This window comes from Phalacrocorax carbo, chromosome 9, assembly GCF_963921805.1.
Source record: "Phalacrocorax carbo chromosome 9, bPhaCar2.1, whole genome shotgun sequence".
NCBI classification, from domain to species: domain Eukaryota; kingdom Metazoa; phylum Chordata; class Aves; order Suliformes; family Phalacrocoracidae; genus Phalacrocorax; species Phalacrocorax carbo.
The window spans coordinates 1,904,577-1,929,087 of NC_087521.1; the positions used below are offsets into that span (position 1 = coordinate 1,904,577).

Here is a 24,511-nt window from a genome sequence, read left to right on the forward strand (position 1 = left end):
TGACAACTTACCTGAAGTTTGCCCTAATGATTATCAAGAATTGTGACAGATATTAAATATTTTTGCTTGAAAAAGAGAATATTCTTCTTGACAGGGCACAGTGAAAGAGAGGACATCCATACCTGAATCACCTTCAAACCGTTACCCAGTGTCCCTGGGATCATTAGGCTATGATCACACTTTGTAACACCGTCGTTCTCTGAGCAGGTCTAGAACTGAAGTCGCTTTAGCAAAAACTAATATTGTGACATTTGATTTAAGGCCTTTTCTCTAACAAGCCTTTTCTTGCAGTCATTCGTTAAATGATACTACTACTAGCAATGACTCTGCAGCATATTTGGTTGTACTCAAGTTGGACATTAAACTGGTGCAGGGAGAGGCTAGGATTCTGTGGCTGAATTCTGCCTATAATTCATAGTCTAACTCATGTGATGATATGTGATATCAAGTTGATATTACCTGAGAAATTTTAGAGTTAGAGCAGTTTCCCCGTTCTTCTCCCTCTACTCCAGATGTTCCATCTGAACAATAATACTGGTAATTACGTGCAACCCACACAAGTACAAAAGATTTAAACTTTTTTTTGGATGGCAAACATAAAATTCAAGCAGACTAAATCCTTGAATGAGATCTTAGTACCCTTTCCAAAATATGAAGGGACTCTTTCACAGCCTTTATTTTAGGGATATCATACAGTAATGTTGTCACAACAGCAAGTGTGATTTTAATGGGTTTACCTGTCACTTACGAGCTCTATGTCAAAAAATACATCATAAAAGAGAGGTATATAAATGAGAAACTAGTAACTTCTAATGCAGAAAAGCTCTTATATGCTGCAGATTTTATAAATATTCTGATAAATTTTTAAAGCAACTGAGTAGAAAATGCAAAATTCCTAAATTTCTCTCCTAAGAAGAGAGAGATTGTTTCTCTCCATTGTGAAATCACAGGCTCATAAATAAAAATGCAGCTGCAAGCAGTGAATGTTATACATGCATCTGGGAAAAATGATAAGGGAATTAGAAAATAGGAAAACAAATGCGGAGAAGGGGAAAATGCACTCATGTAAACAAAGGTAAAAACAGAGGAAATTCATTAAATACATGATCAAAATTTGTTAGCAAGTTTAATAAGAGAGTCTCTCATAGAAGGAAAACTCAAAATGGAAGATGGCTTTCTAAAAGAGAGGCTCACACTACAGCAGATTTTGCTAGGGCTAAATTTTACAGTGTTAAATAAACAGTGGATACAAACAACACAAATGAAATAATCAGACACAAAAATATCCTGATAATTCATAGAGTTCTACAGATCAGATCAGATTAGAGATGTATCTCCTGTTTTTATCGATGGTTTCCAAAGAACCAAACAACTTCATAGACTATAAGTAAAGGAAATGAAATCAGAAGCCTTTTTAACGTGGTCTTGTTATATGAGACAACACTCAAAAGTACATTGGAATACCAGTTTTAACTGGCCAGTTGTTTTCACAATTTTTTACCAAGTAATTCCGTGATTCAGACAAAGACGTAAGACACAACAGTAAGAACAACATCAGAAGGGTTCTTCCTTTTTTTGGGTTTGCATTTGTTTCTTGTGTTTGGAGTACTTCTGCAAATGGAATATCTTCCATTTCTACCCAGAGATGTGTGCTTTTCAGACAGCTTCATTTTTATGTGCTAAGAATACAGAGAAAACCTTGGCTCCTAGCCAGACATAACTTCAACTGTATCACATTTTTCAGTTTTGTTCTTTTCTCCAATTGCTTGCTTCTAGGATTTTAAATGTAGATTTTATCTATGTGTTTTGGACCTACTGTTTTGAATTTTGAATATTGAGTCATCTATATACAATTTATGAGAATAGAAACAATGACAATCTCAGAAATCATTAAAATGCCCCAAAAAGAAGTAAAATATTGGTTTCAATTGAAAATACAAATATAGCCTAAATGAGACTTGAGTGGCCAGTTCAAAATGTAACTTCAGATACGATTAACAGGCAAAGGCATTTTTAAAGTGCTCCTAACTACTCTGCAGACACCCACAGACATTCCATATGCTTCCCCATCCTTTCACATTCTCTGTTTTAACATGTTTACATGTATCACAGTCCTGGGCTTTGAAGCAGCTGGATAAGCTATTTTCTCACCTAAACACCTCTAAGTGATTCAAAGGCTGAAATGAAATATAGGAATACTTACCTCTAAGTTTGTCTTTGCAAATACTACTCTAAAAAATATTTCATGCTTGAATATTGTAAATGTGAAATCTGTAAATGTGATTGACAGAATTTCCATGCTTGTTAAAAAACTTGACCTGTTACAGCGACAGTAACACTCAGCTGTGCTCCCCATTACCTGCTCTCTCAAACTCCATTCAGTACTTAGGGTATACAGCAAGTGACATGCCCAGTAAAATGCAGAAAAAATTTACTCAATGCAAAATGTATAAACAAAAAGGAATAGGGAAAAAAAAGTATATAAACCCCAAATATGAAATACAGGAAGGGAGAAATACATTACAGTGATGCCTTTGGAAAAAAAACGACAAGTTTTTAATTTTCCATTCTGAAAAGTATTGTTTGCCAGTATTTTTACTACGTCTGTAGGTATTGCAGGCTTATAAAATCTTCCATTTTTTCACTGTCTAGATACATATTATACGTACGAAATAAACTGCACATACAAATGAGCACACACAAACACACATGATCTATGGTTTAACTCCAGTAAACCATATAACAGACGCTGAAGGCTTTTTCATCTTTTCTATAAACATGCTAACTAAAACGGCAGAATTGTACTCTTTGTAAGATCTCTCTGGTAAGTCTCTTGCATTTGTTCAAGTGCCATGGTACTCTGTCAAATCAGTCATGTTAGTTCAAAAGATATACACTGAAATATCCGTATGGGCAACACTCTCTTGGTAGCTTTATGACATAATGAAATAATACCGTACTTATTATCAAACTAATTTACATAATCAGATGTTCCCTCTGACTGATACAGAACTGCAGATACATTTTGCTGTAAATAAATTGATTGGGCACGTGAGTGTGAGAAGAATGGCAGAAAACTTGCTAAGACAGAATCCTGGTATTAGATGGGGAACATTCTTGGCTAAGGTAACAGTATTGAATTATTTCAAAACTTACTGCAAAGTACAAAATCACTCTAGAATTGGAAGCTTGTTATTTCTATTCTATAAGCTAAAGTAACTACCTCTGCAGAAGTGACTCCCCAAGCATGAAACCAAAGGTTTAAAAAGAACTTTTATTACCTTTGCGAAGGTATACTACATCAAGACACACTGAACATTTTAATAGCGAGGATTCAAAAGTATCAGCCTCTCTGATAACTGAAAACAAAGCTGCAGACCTTTGTCTAATATATATGTTTGCTCTCTGGCTTTCAGGTTGCATCCAACATGTACAAAAGGCTCACAAAATATTTGTAAAAAATATAGAAAAGTAAAATGTAAACCAGTAAAAAATTCTCTTGGGCTTTAAATCTCACTACAAGAAAGACATTGAGGTGCTGGAGCATGCCCAAAGAAGAGCAACAAAGCTGGTGAAGGGTCTAGAGCACATGTCTTATGAGAAGCGGATTAGGGAATTGGGGTGGTTTAGCCTGGGGAAAAGGAGGCTGAGGGGAGACCTTATCACTCTCTACAGCTGCCTGAAAGGAGGTTGTAGCGAGGTGGCGGTCTGTCTCTTAAGGAACAAATGATAGGACAAGAGGAAATGGACTCAAGGTGTGCCAGGGAGTTGTGCCAGAATCTTAGTGCCTTAGATTCGATATTAGGAACAATTTCTTCACTGAAAGGGTTGTCAAACACTGGAACAGGCTGCCCAGGGAAGTGGTGGAGTCACCATTCCTGGAGTTGTTCAAAAAGACATGCAGGCGAGGCGCTTAGGGACATGGTTTAGAGGTGGACTTTGCAGTGCTATGTTTACGGTTGGACTTGATGATATTAAAGGTCTTTTCCAACCTAAATGGTTCTACGATTCTAAAATTGCTTGCTATTTATTACTGGGAGTTTTCAGGATTAAATATCTTCACAGACACTCCATGCCTAGGAGGTCACATAAAAAAATCCTGAAGGCAATGGAGTCCATAGCTATAGTTTTGACCAAGGACCTTAAGTTAAACTCTGCATAGGCCATAAAGAACAAAGAAGCTTTTAATTCTTATTTTGCCAGAGGGGCTACCAGAAAGGTGGTCAGGGAAATCATCTTTTCCATTGGATTAACCCACTGTTAATGACAGCATGTAAATTAATGTTGACAGTAATGTTGATGACAGTAGCAGTAACTTTTCGTCATGCAGGTGGTAAGAAGTTCCACCTCCAATATTTTGTTGGAGAAAAACTCTGCCAATCCTTCTTTTATGTAGAGATGACTCTCTGGAGCTGACAGCCTTTTTGTGTCTGTTTTTGTTTTTCTCAGACATGTAAATCTAGAACCTGATCTCTGGATATAATAGTTTTATTTGAGAACTTCACTGCCTGTGTTTTAAAGTCTAAAAGGGTCCTTATAGTATAGAAAACACTCTAGAGATTGTGGACATTTTGGTACCATTCCTGGAAAGAACTGTCTCATGAGTTTAGACTCTGTTCGCATGAAATCTCCACCTGAAATTCTTGGGCAGGAGGTTTTTGATATTTATTGCTCTTTGGAACAGCAGTGGAGTTTTGCCAGGCCAGAGTAGCAAAAAGGATGCCTGGAAACAGTGAGAGTATCCAGAGGGTTTGTGCTCCCTAAGATCACAACAACTGCTGTGGTTGCTGTGTGTCTTATTCCCTGTATGAATACCTCAAATACAACTGCATTTCCTGGAGCCACCATTCGGGCTGATTCACATACTGTAAAACCACGCAGTGGCTGCCCATTCATTTACTTTCTGTCAAGCTAGTGATGTTTTGTATCGAATCCTGCACTAGGGAAGGCTGGTTTTGAAATGAGCGTTTCACTAGCAGTAACCTTGCCTCCCTGCTTGGGAATTGTGCCATCAACGAATGTGAAATGTGGGTGCTGAAATTCACTGTTCTCCCCTCGTACCTTTTTTTTTTCTTTCTGATCTGGCCTCACTATTAACTACCCACAAGGAATACCCATTTTCTCAAACAGGTGGAGGTGAAGCTGAACAACTCCCTATCAAATCCAGTCTGTCAGTTGGTTTGATACCCAAAATGAGAAACAAGAAAGCCTGTTCAAAGCCCTTGGGGCTCAATAAATTGAGAAAATATATTATGCTGAGAAACTCAAGCCATAGATGACAGGCACTGCACAGTCTTGCAAAGGACAGAAGACTGAACACTTCAATCACTTATCCTAGAGCTCTCAACGGGAGATGTGACTTCACTATCAGTGGGAAACAATGAACAATCACTGTCAGATGAACAGAAAGACTGATCACAGGGTACTGCTCTGTGGCAATCAAAGTAGAGAGACCAGTAAAGGAAAAAGAATTTTGATTCCTTTAAATTCTTTGACATATTTCTGGAAAAGCTGAGCAACATCCAGCAGTGGGGCCTTCCCCAAAAGACAGTTACTCAGAATCTGACAAAACTTTATACTCTAAATTAATTTTGGCATGGAAAAGAAACTCTGAGAGAAACTTTCCTTCATTGGATCAGAAAAAAGTACAGTTGCTGTAGAATTGTCTCCTCTTACTTGTATTAGGTATGGTGCTTGTGTTGTTACTGCAGCAATAAATTAAATTTGCAGCAGTAATAAATGTTTCAACAAACAGAAGGCAAAGCAAGATAAACACCATTCAGTAAAATTTTAATCAAATGATTCCTCTTAATATTAGACTTATCTATTTCTCTAATGAAAAAGGTAAAACATCTTCTCCAAGATGTGCCCTGTCACACCACTGTGACGCTTGCAATGACTGACATTTTCTCTGGTATTTCTTTTTACCATGGCTGCCATAAAGTGCACCGCATGAATATGAGTGACATCTTTACTAACATGTGGTACTTACTTATCTCCCACAATTCCCAAGTTGATTGTTGGATAGCCGTGTTCTTGGATTGTAGCTAGGAGAGTTGAACGGTTACTGTCCCGAATCTTTCCTGGCAAGAGGTCATCTTCAGGATTCAGTAGCTATAAAACCAAAACCACTCTCAGTCAGTCTCCTTGGAATACTGTGCCTTTACACAAGTGAGAATTTTCTTCTTCAGATTGGACAAGATATTCTTAGACACATATTGTAAAATACATGTGTGAACTGATTTAGTGAATTTAAATTAATAAGATGATATGTAATATACTTGTTTAGTCAATCCTCCATGTTGCTTAGTTTGTTTCTGTTGGTTCATGCCTGCAAACCCTTCTTTCTCCTTATGAGTACCTGGCTTCTCATCTCTAACATTTGAAATCAAAATAAAAACTTTAATTTTTCAAGTTATTGCTTCTATTTAAATGGTTTTAAAGGAACCTCATTGATGTTGCTAACCAGATGTAAAGGCATTAACAGAAATTTTGAAGTTCATTGCCTACTTACCAGTAAAGATGTTTTTTAAACACAACAATCTCTATTGGAATAATAGACAGAAGCTTAAAGCTTGATTCTTATATCAATTACTGTTTTGGAAGAAAAGCTTTCCCTCAAGATGGTAGCATGGCAATCGCCTTACATGTGTTACATATTTTGGAAGTTAAACTACAAAACATACATATGTAAACATGTATTTTAAATATGTCAGGAATTCTTTTGTAGGACACAAAAGGACAACACAATATTGGCCGGAGGTAAATAATAATAATAATAATGAGAATATATTGGTCAAGATTATACCAACAGTGTTAGGTGGTAAGGTAAAAATAGCCAAGAGTGGAGCATGGCTAAATTTTCATGCTTTGGCTAGCAGCTCTTCTTCTGTGAAGCTTTCCATAGGATGTTTAACAAACCCACTGTGCAGGATCTGTTTTAACACATGATACAAAAGAGCATGCCCACATCAGTAAAGGACCCTTTAATGACATGCAAGAACCTTCAGTCATACAGAAGATACTATTCAGAAAATCATCACCCGCAATCCTTGTAGGTCTTCGACTTTGTTCTTTGGTTAGCGATATGTTTCCTGCATGACCCACCCTATGTTATAAAATCTGGCAATATTCTGTCCTAGCAAGTCTGGCCTCAGCATCACTCACAGTACCCATTACACCTTCATTGGAGTTGTGGAAGTTGTAAGAACACCACCAGATGACAAAATTCAACATATTAAAAGTTTTCAAAATCTTTCAAAATTCAACATGTTCAAGCTGTATGAGAATACAGCTATTGGGTATATGTTTGTGTCTGGATTTCAAAAAGGACGGTCAAAATTATAGGTCTAAATTCATGCCCTCTTTAAACTTCAAACGGACTTTATCTCAACGCACAAGTACTTTTTCTTTTGCTCTTCCTATTCTCTCTCTGTCCTGCTGCAGAAGGGAATGAGCGAGCATAGCTGCTGGCCAAGGTCAACCCACAGGATATGTACAATTAGCAAACTGAGTTAATCTTGACATGATTTTTTCTGATGTAGTTAAGATAAAGCAATTAGAAAGTTGTTCTGGAGTTCTACCAACAGGAGGTTGTCTGGATTTCAACATGTACTACTATTAAAATAATAAGGCACAATACTACAGCAAGACATTCAATAGTATTATTCAGTTTTCAAAGAAAGGTTATCTGCCGTTTGCGCTATAGCTACGGAAGAGTGCTGCTCAAAAGAAATTACCCTTCCAGTCATGATTTGCAGTATGAATTACAACCTAACTACCCCACAGGTGTTCCGTTGCTGGCAGGAGGAAAGCATCTGGCATATGGTTGGATACATTACCAAAACTTTGGCAAAGACACTGTGTGAGACTTGTGAGAGAGCCCTCAAGGAAGAAAACACAAGCAGCTGCTATGGGTATCACTCACAAAATACCTCATGTCAGCATGAGTTGCAGTTCAAAAAGTGAGTCTAATTGGGAATAGGGAGGAAGTAATTATCCAAAACACAGTCCCAAAGAAGATACAGTAATTCAGACCTTGATTCTAAACATACTTTTCTTACCTCATTCCCTGTTGACATGACTGCAACCACTGGAAACTTGTTAACTTCTACTTCGGTTACTCCAACAGTTGCTAAGAGACCAATCTCAGATGGACCCATGTGGGTTCCCTTAGCCAGCACACATTCACCTCTTTTAATGTCATGTCCTATAGGTCTGAAAATCATAGCACAGAAAAAAAATGAAAGAAAAACAGAATGAGATTGAAAGTATCTTTCATTGAGTGGTCCTGCTCCAGGTTAGGAGTGTCCAGGGATGTTCGTTAGTCAAATTGTCAAATGTCAGTACTGCTTATAGTTAAAAAATGACTATGAAAATCACCAGCCCTTCTACTCCTACAGAGATACTTTATTGTTTATAAAATAGGGTGTTTACAGACCTGATATCTTGGCCTGGTCGAGCCTGCACCAAGATTCGAACCTCTAACTCTTCAGTACCCTACAAAAAAGAAGGAGATCAAATACAGTCAGCTGGGCTATTCCCAGAATATTAATCAGCCTTAATTTCTCACAAGTCTACACAGTTTACAATACTCATTACACTAAGACCTTATGGTTTAAGCATCATCATTGTTCTCCTGATCTATGTGTCAAGATTGTAATACAATGTGTGCTAAAACTGAACAGCTTTATAGGAAATTCTCTTTGATGAGCTCACCAGGGAAGGCCCAGCACTGAATACATAGATTTACATTCCTTTTTTAATGATCCCTGTGTTGATATCTCTTTCCTATGTTACATCCTATGTTTGTCTGTCGATCTGGTATACCAAGTGGATTCTTTCTACACCTCTCAGCCTACTTGATCTGCTCGAACAATTTAAAAGACGGCATTTCAGAAAGACCGTTTGTCTGACAGACAGTATGCCACTACATCCGCAGAGAGGCAGGAAGAAGCTATATGCTCTAGCTGTTTCAGGATTTTCATGTAGATTCCTGTAGCAGAAACTCCTACTTGAGAGCTTTGTACAAATCAGAAAGAGGCTTATTCATCATGTTTATTTAATGTGAACATGAGACAATGGCCTGAAAAGTCTGATGCCTACTTTAATATTTGTGTTTACTTCTTCAGAATTTCAATGGTTTGGTGATTCATTCAATGCCAATAAATGTCACATGACCTACATCATTAATATTTAATTTATAAGCCCTGCAAGTGGGTCGATGATATGTACACTCAGCTTTGAGATAGTGCCAGCTTGTCAATAGCACTAAATCTATACTAACTTAGACTGGAACAGATTTTCTTTCTACATTATCATGTAGTGCTTCATACCTTAAGTACCTCAAAGTTATAAATCAGACACTAATATTACAAGACAAACAAGGCACCTCGTTGTCATTTGGAATTTTTACAGGAATGATAGTGTTGTACAAGACACTGGGACTTGACTCTTTTCTTTAAGGGGATATGGACTGCATTTTCTGAGTTCAAACTAAGTGCTTTAAACTAAAGGCCCCAAAGTTCAAGTTAATGAATGTGTTGTTACAGATTGTGGTTCTGTTTACCTACTGTGAAAATGGATAAATTTAAACCCATGAAAACCAGGAAATGACTAACAAAAACATCAATGCTGAAAACCTGATTTCTTACTTTATCACAATGTTTTCAAAATATGTTTTTAGTGCAAATTCTGTTTCCTTTATACCTGGTCCTCTTGTTTAACAGAGCACTATTTTTGGCAGCTAGAATCCAAAAGGGCTGTGCTGGTGCCCAGGATGTCCTTTTATCTCCCTTATCCCCATCTGAAGCTCTAAAAGACACTTTAAGCTTGTGATGAAAATCTGGGGTAAGAGTTAGTCTAAGAATTATTTTATTTTTATGACACTCTAGGGGTGGTTGGCCAGTCATGAAGATTTGAATTTTCCGTATCTTTGGTAAAATTTAAAGATAGCTAGGAAGTTTCTAGGGAATCAGAAGGAGTGCCAATGATACATGTGAGTAACAGAAAACGTCCTAGTTAGGACTCGTGGATTAGGGGAAACAAGAAAAAAAAGGCTTTTGAGGGGTTTAGTAATTCCAGGTTTGAAAAGCACTGTGGAAAGTGTGACTGGAAAACATGGTGATGTCCAGAGATTGTTATTTAAGGAACTGATGGATATCCCCGAATGCTTTAGGAATACAGGATAATTCAAGGTAGGTCTTGCAGGAAGGTATGGCATTATGCTGAGACCATCTTCCATTTAGTGTGTATCAGGCAGCATTCTTCTTGCTGTGTATTAATATATTTTGAATTATGTCTGAGTGGTTTACTCGGATGGTTGTTAACAGCCAGCATCCATACTGATATACTGATGCTCGGTCTTGATGTAGGATCTAACTCTTGGTTTTGGTTGATCACATCGGCCTCCTTGTTCCTAAAAGGTGACATAAAAACTCAAAATGAAAAGGCTGTAGACATGTTTTTCTCAATTATGTGCATTTGGGAAGTTAATAAGAATTTTTCTTGCTGCTGGACAGATCTAATTCCTTTCAGGCCTGTAACTTCTACAGTCATTTGGGTAGCACTTGCTATGATATTTAAGTTCTGCTACCACAATTAGAGGTCAGGGAGCTACTTTTAAAAGTACTCTCTGTCTTTTCAGAAGAACACTTTTCAGATAACAGAATCACAGAATCTCAGGCTGGAAGGGACCTCAGGGATCATCTAGCCCAACCTTTCTAGGAAGAGCCCAGCCTAAACAAGATGGCCCAGCACCCTGTCCAGCTGAATCTTGAAGGTGTCCAACGTGGCCGAGTCAACCCCTTCCCTGGGGAGATTATTCCAGTGGTGACTGTCCTCACTGTGAAAAATTTTTCCTCCTGTGTCCAATTGGAATCTCCCCAAGAGCAACTTGTGTCCATCCTCCCCTGTCGTCTCCATGTGATTCCATGTAAAAAGGGAGTCTCCATCTTCTTTGTAGCTGCCCTTAAGTACTGGTACATGGTGATGAGATCCCCTCTGAGCCTCCTTTTCTCAAGGCTGAACAAACCCAGTTCTCCCAGCCTATCCTCGTATGGCAGCTTCCCAGTCCTCTGATCATCTTGGTGGCCCTTCTCTGGACCCCTTCCAGCCTGGCCACATCCTTTTTGTATAGCAGGGACCAGAACTGAACACAGCACTCCAGGTGTGGCCTGACAAGCACTCAGCAGAGTGGGATAATGACTTCTCTGTCTCTGCTGGTGATGCCCTTTTTGATGCAACCCAGCACCCTGTTGGCCTTCTTGGCCGCAGCAGCCACTGTTCACTCATGTTGAGCTTTCTGCCCACCAGGACCCCCAGGTCCCTTCCCACAGAGCTGCTCTCCAGCCAGGTGCATCCCAGTCCGTGCTGCACTCCCGCATTATGTTTTCCCAGGTGCGTGACCTTACACTTCTCCTTGTTGAACTTCATAAGGTTCTTGCTGGCCCACTCTTCCAGCCTATCCAGATCTTCCTGCAGAGCAGCTCTCCCTTCTGGAGTGTCTACTTCCCCACTCAACTTGGTGTCACCTGCAAATGTCATCAGGCTACACTTGATGTCGTTATCCAGATCACTTACAAAGATGTTGAATAACATTGGGCCCAATACTGATCCCTGGGGGACTCCACCAGTGACAGGTTGCCCCTTGGAAAAGGAGCTATTTACCACCACCCTTTGGGTGCGGCCTGTCAGCCAGTTCCCCACCCACTGCACAGACCACTTGTCTAGGCCATAACGCATTCATTTCTCCAGGAGGAGACCGTGGGGGACTGATTCAAAGGCCTTGGAGAAGTCCAGGTAGACAATGTCTGCCGCCCACCCCATGTCAACCAGGCAAGTCACTTTGTCGTAGGAGGCCACCAGGTTTGTCAAGCACAATCTGCCTTTAGTGAAGCCATGTTGGCTTTTCCCAATCACGTGCTTCATTTGATTTGTGATGGCCCCCAGGAGGATTCGTTCCATGACTTTCCCAGGGATTGAAGTAAGGCCAATGGGCCTATAGTTACCCGGATCTTCCCTTGAGCCTTTCTTGTAGGTGGGGTAACTTTTGCCTTCCCCCAGTCCTCTGGGACATCCCTCGTTCTCCACGACTTCTCAAAGATAATGGAGAGTGGCCTTGTGATGACGTCAGCCATCTCTGTCACCACCCTCGGGAGGATGGTGTCAGGGCCCATTGATTTGTAGGGGTCAAGCTCCTGTAGTAATTCATGTACTAACTCTTCCTTCACTGATGGTGGGTCGGTGTTTGGATCAACTGGCAATCTCCTTCCCAAAGCCTGGGACCCAACAGTCCTGGTAAAGACAGAGGTGAAGACAGTGTTGAGGACCTCTGCCTTTTCATCATCATTGGTGATTGACTCTCCTTTTCTGTTTAACAGTGGGCCTATGTTTTCCTTCTTTTTCTGCTTATGGTTGACATGCCTGAAGAAACCTTTCTTGTTATTTTTGACATCTACAGCCAGTTTTGATTCAAGCTGGGCTTTTGCTTTTCTAACTGCATCTCTGCACGCTCTGGCAATGCCCTTGTAGCTCTTGACGGATAGTCCTCCACTTCTCCATCTCTGGTGTGCTTCCCTTTTGGATTTGAGTAGACCCAGGAGGTCATGGTTGAGCCAAGGGGGCCTCTTGCTCCGCTTACTTTGCTTTTGTTTGTAGGGGATAAATTGGCTTTGTGCTTCCAATAGAGAGTTCTTGAAGAGTTCCCAGCACTCACTAGCTCCTTTGTCTTCCCTTTGAATCCCTCCCAGCTGAGCCCTGAGTGAACTGAAGTTTGCTCTTCTAAAATCCAGAACCCTTGTCTTAGAGCTGACCTGCAGCGCACTCAGCAGGATCCCGAAGTCCACAATGTTGTGGTCACTGCAGCCAAGGCTATCACTAACCGAGATGTTACAAAGAAGGCTTTCTCGGTTTGTGAATAGCAAGCCCAGCAGCGCCTCATTCCTGGTTGGCACATCTAACATTTGTACCAGGAAACAGTCCTCTATACATTCCAGGAACTTGGTGGGTGACATGCGAGCTGCCGTAGTGTTCTTCCAGCAGATGTCTGGGTAGTTGAAGGCACCCATCAGGACCAGGTTCTGTTGGCCAGAAGCTTGCTTTAGTGCCCCAAGTATCGCTTCGTTGGCATCATCATCGTGGTTAGGAGGTCGCTATCAGATGCCCACTGTGAGGTCCTGCTTGGAGACAACCCCTTTGACTTTAACCCAGAGACATTCGATAGAGCAGTCACAATCACCATAGTTGACTTCGATACATTCAAGGTGTTCCTTGATGTAGAGTGCAACTCCTCCACCTCTTCTACCCTGCCTGTCCTTACGAAAGGGCCTGTAACTGTCCATGGCAATCCCCCAGTCTTTTGAGGTGTCCCACCATGTTTCAGTTACTCCTATAATGTCATACCCTTCCGAGTGGGCACGGAGCGCCAGTTCCTCCTGGTTGTTACCTAGACTGCGTGCATTTGTGTACATACACCTGAGGTGATTACTCTTCTGTTTCACCTCTTGGGAAACAGCTAAGGAACCTCTGTCACCACACTGCTTGGCCTGACTTACTCCCCCATTGGACATGCTGGTGTGAGCATTTTTGCAATGGATCCCACCCCCCAAGTCCTTCAGTTTAAAGCCCACCTCACCAAGTCAGCCAGCCTACTGCTGAAGATTCCCTTACCCCTTTTAGACAGATGGATCCCATCTCTCCCCAGCATGTTGTCATCATTGAAGAACACCCCATTGTCATAAAAGCCAAACCCCTCACGATGGCACCAGCCACGTAGCCAGGAGTTGATATACATTATGCGCCTGTTTCTGGCTGCTCCCTTCCCTCGAACTGGCAAAATGGAAGAGAAGATCACTTGGGTGCCAATGTTTTTCACTTGCTCCCCCAGGGCTTGAAAGTCTTCCTTGACTTTACCCAGGTTGCGGCTCTCAGTGTCGTTCATGCCTACATGAAGTAGTAGTAGTGGATAGTAGTCTGTTCCCCTGATGAGTTGTGGCACCCTCTCGGCCACGTCTCGGACCTTGGCTGCTGGGAGGCAGCGCACCTCTCGTGACTCCCTGTCAGGCCGGCAGGTGGGTGCCTCAGTACCCTTCAGAGAGTCACCCACCACGAGCGCTCGTCGTTTCTTTTTACGATGTCCACTGTATGTTGCTGGTACAGTCTTCCCTTTTGGGGGACTTTGCAGACCTTGCTCATGGGTGTCCTCAGTCATATCTGTTTCTGATTGTGATGGTGGAGGGTGCAGGCTGGTGTGGAATCCTGCTTCTGTGAGTAACCACAGTCCACGGTGCCTCATTCTCGGAGATGTCTGCCACAGGAACATGATTCTGAAACCACCTGCCATACCTCTGCCTCAGCTCCTCTAACACTGCGCAGCCCCTTAACCATTTGCTGCAGTTCGGCCACCTGACGTGACAGGTCGTCAACCTGTGCACACCTCGTGCAGGTACCTTTTCGTCAGGGGAGGGGTTGGGGCAGTTGCCACAACCCACTGCCTGTACTGGTGTGTCCTTTCTTACAGACCCGTCTGGGTGGATGCGTCTGACATCTCAGGGGCTTTTGCTCCACGAACAGTGGTTTCAGCTCTGAGGCGAGTGCCCACCATTTCGCTAGAGACCGAAGCACTTGCCTGAACTGTAGACCTACAAGCGGGCTGCGGCGTCCCTCCTGCTCGCCCTGCCTGCGCCAGCTGCCGCCCCACGCCCTGTTTGCCCGTCCTGGTCGCCGCGCTTGTGGTCGCTCGCGCTCCCTAGGGGCCGGTTAAATCTCCCGCCGTTGCTTGTGGCAAGGCCCCACGTCGTGTCAGCTGCACGTCAGCCTCGCCCGCGAGAGCTGCCGGCTCCTGGCGGGTCCCTCTGCTCACCCCCGGGCTTCTCGGGTACGAGGAACCGTCTTGCCTGCCCCGATCTAGCGCTGAGCCACGGGACTCGCCCTTGTCGCCACTGTGCTCCTTGCCGATTGAGCTAGAGATTTAATTCAGTTAAATCCCAGCCCTGAAGGAGTTCTTAACACTAAAAAGAAAAATATTCCTGAAATATGTAGCCACCCAGGCATGAAAAGGAGAGAAGAAAACCATACTAATAAAACTGTACTAATTATTAATGTACAGGATTAGCAGAGTGGCATATTCAAGGACAAGCAGAAATTGAAGAGATCTACCTTCCACTTATAGGCAGGAAAAGTAAAGTGAAGGTGGCTGACCATTCAGTAAAAAATTCAGTTTAAGCACATAACCAAATAATCTAGTCTCACATGCAGAGGATAACATGCACAGAAAAAAGTGGAATCCAGGAAGACAGTCATCCAAAGAAGAAGAAGAAAATGAGAGGTTATCATGTATATTGCTCTGCAATGTGATAGTCCTCTCATGCTGAGGTGGGCAATGGCCACAGAAAGCTGGCTCAGTAAGGCTAATGGAATGATTAACAAGTAGTGAAGGCAACGGTGTATTTTACAGGAAGATAGCATCTACAAATGCACATCTGTAACCTCAAAGCAGGACTGACTCAATAAATGTGATGAAGGCCAGCCTAGACAGCCTGCTGACTTCATGAGATGTAAAAATCTATGCATTTACAGTAATAAGGCATGAGAAAGGATCATGAGAGTATGTTTCAGTTTTTGCTGTCTTCATCAGCTTTGAACACTAGGATTCATCTACTTGCACCCCAGCTGCAATTGCAGTGCCAGCATAGGGATACGGCGAAGTGGAACAGCTTGTCAGAACAGCAGCAGAGGAGCAAAGGCTGATTTGAGCAGAGAACCATGCACACACTTCATTCCAAAACTGAACTTGGAAGTTGTGTCAATAAGAGACATATCTTCTTGCCTTAAAATCTGTCAGATGATGGCAAACATGATGATGGTGCTCTGAAATCACAGCTGGGTAAGGGAAGGCAATGATTCAGAAGGAACCCTCTGAACACAAAAGAAGTCTAAGATGGACTGTTCAAGATACAGTTGTGTACGGACAGCTCCTGTGCTTCAGCGAAAAACACATTTTACTTTGTTAAGACAACTGTGTATCCAGAATTAGTACTACAGTACTTGAATTTTTTTTCTGTGGTATTTTGCAGCATCTGAGAGGTAGGGCGCTAACAGGATTTATAGGTATGCTGGAAAATCTGTTCAAATTAAACAAAGTCAAGACTATGTTCCGGAGGAATATGCACCGTATCAATTTCCTGGTTTTCAGAGGTCTTAAATTTAGTAATTTTTTCATTTTAAAGGACCATAGAAGTCTATTGAAGAAATTAGTTATGATTTAAAAAAAATGCAGGGGCACTTACTTCCCCTGTTGCATAATAAAACCCCTTATTCTAAATATATGTATTTATTGTAAGGCATGTGCACAAAACATATTCTCCAAAATCCACCAAATTCACCTTTGCTGAAACGAGACTAACTCTTGATAATTCAGAACAACATTCACAGCATAGTTCAAAATAATCCAAGTCATCCCATGGATTTTGCAGCACTTAAAACAGTTCACTTTCCCACAGAAAATCATATTCAGCTTTAATTACATCACCAGTGATGCTGCACTGTAATATTTCAATGTACTATTCTGGGATCAAAATGTATTTTAAGAAAACTTTTCCTCTTCTTACTTGGTGAGTTTAGGAGAACTTTTTAAGTCCTCATCTTGCTGAGTTTCAGGATGATCCTGAAATATAAAGAAGATTGCTCTACTGCTAAATGTGAACTTTGTATAGAAAAAAAGGAAATATAATGTCTGATTGCCACTACTCTGGATTTTAAAATGTGAATACACTAGGCACTCAAATCGGACTCTACTTATGGATCTTCAGGAGGCATTTGCCTTTTACTCAGATCATTCTCCCTAATACTTTGGTGTCAGCATTGAACAACTGCAATAAAAATCAGTGTCAGGACAGGTAGGTCTGTGGTACTGTTATCACAGCCTGAAAAAGTGAGTAGAATTGCCACCAGGAACTGACGTGAAAACCTCAGGCTTCTGAGATTAACGGAAGAGCTTTTCTGTAGGATTATCTTTCATATTTACAGGATTGTATCATGAGCCATTTTCTGCTGCACATAGATTAAAGATTATATTTAACTTGTGACTCACATCATCTGATTCCCTGATGAGCTCTGTATCTTCCACTTGTACCACCGCATCAGCACCACATGGAATTGGAGCACCAGTTGTAACACGCATTACCTGACCAGGCATCACAGTCTGAGTTGGCTGAAAAATAATGAAACAAAGATTAATTTACTTTTGAAAAGAAAAATCAAACCATTTGAACTTTCTGGAATTAATCTGAAAGACCAAAATTCTTATTAGTGGCATGACACTTGATACACTGCTAGTGATATCAACAGGTATAAATGCCAATATATTTAAAGATCATCAGGTCATTGCTTCAGATCTGGCTTTTTTTCATATAGTCACATATTAGGTGGCTTCAGATTTTTCCTCCTAGATTTCTATCACAGAAATCTATCATCTAATCTATCAAATAACTTTCAGAAGCAGCAATATATTGTTATTCTGGTTGACTCAGAAGAATAACTGGCTTAGAAATACAACAGTTAGACGGTGACCTTCTAGAAACTTACATAAGCAAAAAATCTAGTAGTTCTCTGTACATAAATACTTGGTTTGGTTGGGGTTTTGTTCTGTTTTGTTTTACCAGCACACTATATATGGAAAACCAGCAGCTTTAAGTAAAGTGATGTATCTAGCTGCTTCATTTTTAAGCAAATTTCTTCATGCTGAGACAGGTCAACACTAGTTCACATAGAATACCTGTGTTTGTGAGGGTCAGTTTAGCAAAGCCTAAAATTGATAATACTCTACAATTATGTAAAATCACAGTACATTACAAAATTTCAGAAGAAGCAATACAAAGAATAGAAAAATACTAGAACAACATCGTAAAACTAATGACATAGTTTTAATAAAATTTCTCTCCAGGTAGCTGATTTTAATACATATTTTTCAAAACCCAGAGCAAAACTGTAATTTGACCATAACCACTTAAGAAATAAATAACTAAAAGAAAAACTTCAGTAAGTCCAACTTATTTAGGCTTTACTGTTATTAGTGAACATGTGCTACACACATCCACACAGCTGTGATCAGACCAACATATTCTGTATGTGTCACATGTATAATTCATGTGCACACTGTCTCTATACTCCATATGCAGCACTGGAATAAATCCAGGACTTCTTAGGCTGTGATTAGCACATATTTCATAGCAACTCACAGACCTGCAAGCAGTACTGCCCAAGCACTATTACCTGCTCCCGCCCATCAGCCATTCACTCCATGACTTTTGACAGGAGGTTGTTAGACATCTGCAAATTCTAGACCAGTGGCCAACATTCCAGCTGCACAAAGCTGTGTTTGCCTTGCCCATTCTTCTGCTCCGTTCCAGCACTGTCATAACCTCTGAGATGTATTTGAAATGTGTGTATTTCAAAGATTGCTCATTGGGACAGAAGCCCTAGGGAGAGACTGGAAATGGTCTGTACCTCGTTTACCAGGTACCGATACTGTGTACCAGTATCACAGTGACCTACATATGCCAAGAAACAGCTGAGCCTGGAGCTGATTGAATCCTGACCCTTTTCTAAGGGTAACGGAAATCTAACATCCTTTCAAAAGAACAGAAATAAAATGCTAAAATAAACTAAAAAAAAAAAAGATCACACTTGCCATATGTCATGGTTAATGTGTTTTTAGGGCAAGATTCATGCTATCCTAAAGCAGTTAACTAAACAGATGACACAAAAATAATACCTTTTTTTAAAATGGTATTTATTTCTCACCACCGACTATGCAAGCAGCTGTGGTTGAATAGCTGAGATGCTGCCATTTATACAGAAGATGCTTAGAAGTTTATAATAGTCTTGTCTAGTCTGTTATTTTGACAATAAAATTTGTTTTTGACAAACAAATATTGGCTTGGATTATGGGAGCTCTTTTGCATATTGTTGTATATATAGTCTCTAGGCACATCACAATAGGTAATATTGTTTTGATGTCTTAAGTGACAATTTTTAGAAGAAAAATGTATTGCATGAAAAACTCTCCCATTTAAAATGTGTTTTTTTGGCCTCAAGAACCACAGAGAATACAAAATGTTTAGGACTCTGCCAGGAATCAGTGTTTATGGTGATAGAATGTGCTGTAACTATCCATGCTTTTGGAGTTTATTGCTAGACAAGTTAATTTTTTGAGGTGTAATGATGTGAAATATTTAAATAAATTTATGGCAAAATAACAATTGCTTTTAGAATTGGTTGGTCGTAAATTTAATTACTTTCTGGTCCTTTGAGCATTAGGTCAGGTTAACTTTATGAACAAAGTCAACCGCCACATTTGTGTGTCAATCTCCAGGGCTGTGTCCTTCTGTGCTAGAGACTATGAAGATAAAGAAATTATTCCTTCTCAGAAAGCATATTCATGTACAACAATTTCACAGAAGCTCTTTTATAGGCCTTTGAGATCTCACATTTACCTGGAATAGGGCGGTACTGGGTTCTGTCCTTTGCCTTCACGACTGATAATCTATTTCATGTTAGTCACTGAATAAAAACCTATTGATCATAGCCCCCATCTCAGGCATTTTCTCTTGCACATCTTTACACCTGTCCTGTGTGATCTACAATGACCCATGCTCCTTTTGTAAAAAGGCCCAAGGACAGGCTGGAAGGGGTCCAGAGAGGGGCCACCAAGATGATCAGAGGACTGGGAAGCTGCCGTACGAGGATAGGCTGGGAGAGCTGGGTTTGTTCAGCCTTGAGAAAAGGAGGCTCAGAGGGGATCTCCTCACCATGTACCAGTACTTAGGGGGCAACTACAAAGAAGATGGAGACTCCCTTTTTACACGGAGTCACATGGAAAGGACAAGGGGGAATGGACACAAGTTGCTCTTGGGGAGATTCTGATTGGACACAGGAGGAAAAATTTTCACAGTGAGGACAGTCACCACTGGAATGATCTCCCCAGGGAAGGGGTTGACTCGGCCACGTTGGACACCTTCAGGAGTCGTCTGGACAGGGTGCTGGGCCGTCTTGTCTAGGCTGTGCTCTTCCTAGAGAGGTTGGGCTAGATGATCCCTGAGGTCCCTTCCAACCTGTGATTCTGTGATTCTGTGACTAATGGAAAGGTGAAAAATGTCTGTCTTCCACCCTATATTATAGCTGGTTAGTCAGAGTGCCTCTTACAAATGTCTCCAGGAAATGCCAAGCTCCAACTATGCAAGTCTATAGGAAGAAAATCATTGCTCCCCACAGTTGAGTCTTTCACACAGAGGCCGTGTGGATGGCTCATGACCAGTACTCTCAAATGTGCTTTAACGTCCCCAAAGCAAGACAGGGTCCGAAGGTTTTCCTCAGTACAAAATAAAAAATGGTTGTTAACATAAACACGACCATCTGGAAACGAAAATCAGAGAATAATATACAATCTACAAATTGATACAGAGATGTCTAACTTGGCTGTATAGCCTCTCTGCAATTCTCAGTCCTATTTTCTTCCTCACTACATAGCATTTACATAACCATTTTCCCTACAGGAGGAGCCAAATCTAAACCTATTTTGAACTCCCTGCTGTGAATCATTCTGTTAATTGGTCTGTAACATGAAAAGCAGAATGTTGCTGCTGAGAGTGACTGAAGGGTGAAATGAGACCGAGGAGCCTTCCAAGGCTATAAATAATTCTTGTGAGGGAGATGAACCTGAAGATGTGTTGGTCCAAGAAAAAAAACCCGAACAATTATTCAGAGGTTGACAGCTTCATTTTTCTAACTCACCACTGGTATTTCCAGAATTAGTCTCTCTTTGCGTGCCTCCTCCCACCCAGTTTTTGTTCCCTGCCAGAGAGGATTCCCATTCCCATTAATCTGGGACGACAGACTGTCCCTGTGGAGAAACATTTGTGAACTCTTGAATTTTGCAGGAGGGAAGCAAGCTCCCATTTGCCCTTTTATCCTTTGTAGAAACCTGCTGAACTGATTAGGACACTGAAACCCTTTAAGCCTGTGGCAGTCCTCCCCATTAGACACAGCTTCAACAGTACTGTTTTTAAGCACCTCTGTACTGTGATATTTTTTAACTAGAAAAATGATAATGTTGACGACAGGTGATAATTCAGCAGATTGCTCTGCTGGTTCTTGCTATTTTATGGTGACCATAAAAAGGGTTGTAGAAATAGTTGCGAGTCTTTTGGACTCTGGACCAATGCTTGGAAATGCAGACAGAAAGGCTAAAAATCCCAGGCAGGTGAAATTAATTAATTTATTTTTTTAGTATTTAAAGTAATTTTACATATTTTCTATAATAGATTAATCAATCTAAGATCATGTGAATGTCAGTATTGAGAAGACGTCTATCATACCAAAGTATAATTCATGATGATGGATGGGAACTACAGCAAAAATTATTTTCACTGTTCTCTCTATCTATCATGATCAGCCAAATTAAATGCCTATTATACATTTAAAGGAAGTTCAACTCCATTTTCAAAAAAATTGAACAAACCTGCAACTGGTAATACTTCTAAAACCTGAAATAACTTTTGAAATGCATCTATTTTATTCAAGGCTTTTTTGTTTAGCAGTCAAAATGGCCACACTGTAAAACCCTCATTAAAACCAATCAATCCTTTTTTTTTGCCTGTTACTTATTCCATTTCTGCATCACTTCACATACAACACACAGAATTATAAACTGGGACTTGAAATAGCTGGAGAAACATTTTGGATTAACCCACACTCTCCTGAAAAGAAGGTAGCAGGTACAATTAAATTGACAGGATAACAAAAGTGGTTGAACACAACTGATTTTTTCTTATAAGCCCAGTATTAATACAGGAACTTTAGCAAATATACTCTTGAGTTTGAGAGCAAACCCCAATTGGCGCCTATTCATGAACATTTATACAGCACAGGAGGTTATGAATAGGGGCTGCCCTGACTTGCTCTTAAACCCAATCCGTGTATCTGCTAAGGTGCTCAATATGCAAGGAACTTGTGGAACCAACTATTGGGCTGATGTCCTTTTTAAAATCTGTCAGCAAGATGGGGTTAAATTCTTGCTTTTCTCTGTTTATGAACTGTAATGCTACCAGAAACCTTATGTCCTCTAACATTGTACTAGGGCAGAACATTACTGTATGCACTCCTATCGGACATGTCCGCACAATGCTCTGAAGTATTTTGGAGGATAGCCTTGTTAGTTCCTTATGTGACTGTACGACCTCACTTTCTGAAATCATGTCCCAAGGCACATAGCAGGAGGCTAGGTACAGCTGTGTCCTACTTCATGCCACCTCCATGAATTCTGAGTTTCAGAGCACTAGAAAGGCTTGTAAAAATACAAAGTAGTATCTTACAAAAGAAAAATACATTAAAAAAAAAACAACAAACAACCAGAAAACAAATTGTGCTCACCTGCTCTCCAGCCTGGGATTCTCCTATGATGAATCGATCCCCTGGGCCATCAGCAGCTGTTAAGATGGACAATACAAATGGTAAAGGCTGAACCAAAACAAACGATGGCATTAGAAATTAAGAACAGGAGAACCAAAGAACGACCTAAGATTCAGTTCTTCAGTGTCAGCATGACAAAGGTTACAGAAGTTTTGCAAACATTTTAGAGTGTTCATGAGATTATTTTTGTAAAAACGTCCACCATGAGCAGATCTCTTTCCACGTGAAACTAACACAGGGGAATAATATTTTCTAAGTGTATCACTTATCTTTTTTCTAGACAACAACGGAAAATTGACACCTCTAAATTCTGTCTCCGCCTTTGGAGGAAAATGTGGACAAACGCAGTGGTTACAGACTCTGTAGATGACCGTAACAGTTTGGCATTTTCTGAAGAGCACTAGGGCTAAGATAATGCAACTTGGACTGCCACATTAGAAGGCTGGGTTCTGTTCCTTTTTGTAATTTTAGGAGGTAGCACTGAACTAGTTACTTTAGACCTTTCAATGAAGCCATTCTGAAAATCAAAAGTCAGAGGTCATTGATTTAACAAGCTGAAAGCCTCTAGAGCTTCTAATTTAGCCAAATCCTTATTTTTACAGGGACAACAAAGTCACCATTACTAACAAAGTTTAAGGTTCTGCCTACCCCAAAGGTCTTTCAGCAAGTTGCATTAGGGGCATTATAGGTTCTACCATGGTGTAAATCATGTAGGGAGTGGAGCACAATTAAGTCTGCCTGTCCAAGCACAGCAGGCATCCTGTCAAGATCGTTCTGACAAACTGGGTTCGTATGATCACATTTAAATATGTCTTTTTATTAATTTTAAATCTGTAACTGTCAAAAGTTGATTTCCCAGAGATGAAGTCTAATCAGTGACAACCTTTACCTTAATACCTCCTGTTTTATTTCAAAAGCCCTGACTATACAGCTAGATAACCTTAATGTATTAAGAATGGCTTTCAGGAAGGATGCCCATTCAGTGTGTATAATGATTTATCACATTTGTACTCATACATCAGCTACAACTCTGCAGACGATGATCTATGGTACTTAGTCATGTTTGAAGACTCATGATTAACTTAACTTTAAAAGCCTGTCAAACAGCCTAATCTGTGAGCTTTAGAACAAACTCTAAAATAAGTAAGTGGAAAAGGACTCTTCAACTACCTGTCTTTGAATAATGCATGTAATACTACTGAATACGGTTGTGAGACCTTCACTAAAAAAATTAACTGGGATGATCCAGCAAAAGAAGAGAAAAAATTCCCTAATAGCTAAATTATTTTAAACCTGATAAAATGGCACTGAATTAGATTTTATTCCTCCATTAATAATGATACAGAACTGAAATTTATTGGTGATGTACAACTGATATAGCTTGAAAGCGGTAGACAAGGCTTTGGGCAGACAGGTTTATGTGACTGAAAGCTAATCCTTTGGTTTTTTGTAAAAAATATCCATTAATGTAGTCAATATTATTTCTGCCTACAGCTTTGTTTCTCATATCCTGAGATAACAGGTCTACAAGAACAATAAGAAGAATAGAATAGAATAGTTCAGGTAGAAGGGACCTACAACAATCATCTAGCCCAACCGCCTGACCACTTCAGGGCTGAACAAAAGTTAAAGCAAATTATTAAGGGCATTGTCCAAATACCTCTTAAACACTGACAGACTTGGGGCATCAACGACCTCACTAGGAAGCCTGTTCCTAGTGTTTGACCACCATCTCGGTAACAAAACGCTTCCTAACGCACATTCCAAACCTCCCCTGGTGTAACTTTGAACAGTTTTCAAGTGTCCTGTGCCTGGATACCCAGGAGAAGAGATCAGCAGCTCCCTTTCCACCTTCCCTCCTCAGAAAGCTCTAGAGAGCAATGAAGTTGCCCCTCAGCCTCCTTTTCTCCAAGCTAGACAAACCCAGAATCCTTATCTACTCCCCACAGGACATGCCTTCCAGCCCTTTCACCAGCTTTGTTGTCCTCCTCTGGATGCATTCAAGTACCTTACTGTTACTCTATTTGAATCCACCACCAAGATT

General features: G+C 40.6%; 1 protein-coding gene across 12 annotated transcripts in view; it reads right to left on the reverse strand.

Moving 5' to 3' along the window:
- The window catches only part of GPHN (gephyrin), a 306,435-nt gene that overhangs the window by 24,557 nt on the left and 257,367 nt on the right, over positions 1 to 24,511 (reverse strand). For all 12 annotated transcript variants that reach the window (XM_064460104.1, XM_064460108.1, XM_064460105.1 and 9 more), the window contains 5 exons: positions 22,429 to 22,484; positions 17,090 to 17,209; positions 8,441 to 8,499; positions 8,064 to 8,217; positions 5,993 to 6,114 (listed from right to left, as the gene is read on the reverse strand). In XM_064460104.1, coding sequence (XP_064316174.1) covers positions 5,993 to 6,114; positions 8,064 to 8,217; positions 8,441 to 8,499; positions 17,090 to 17,209; positions 22,429 to 22,484 — 511 coding nt within the window. The remainder of the gene's footprint in view (positions 1 to 5,992; positions 6,115 to 8,063; positions 8,218 to 8,440; positions 8,500 to 17,089; positions 17,210 to 22,428; positions 22,485 to 24,511) is intronic.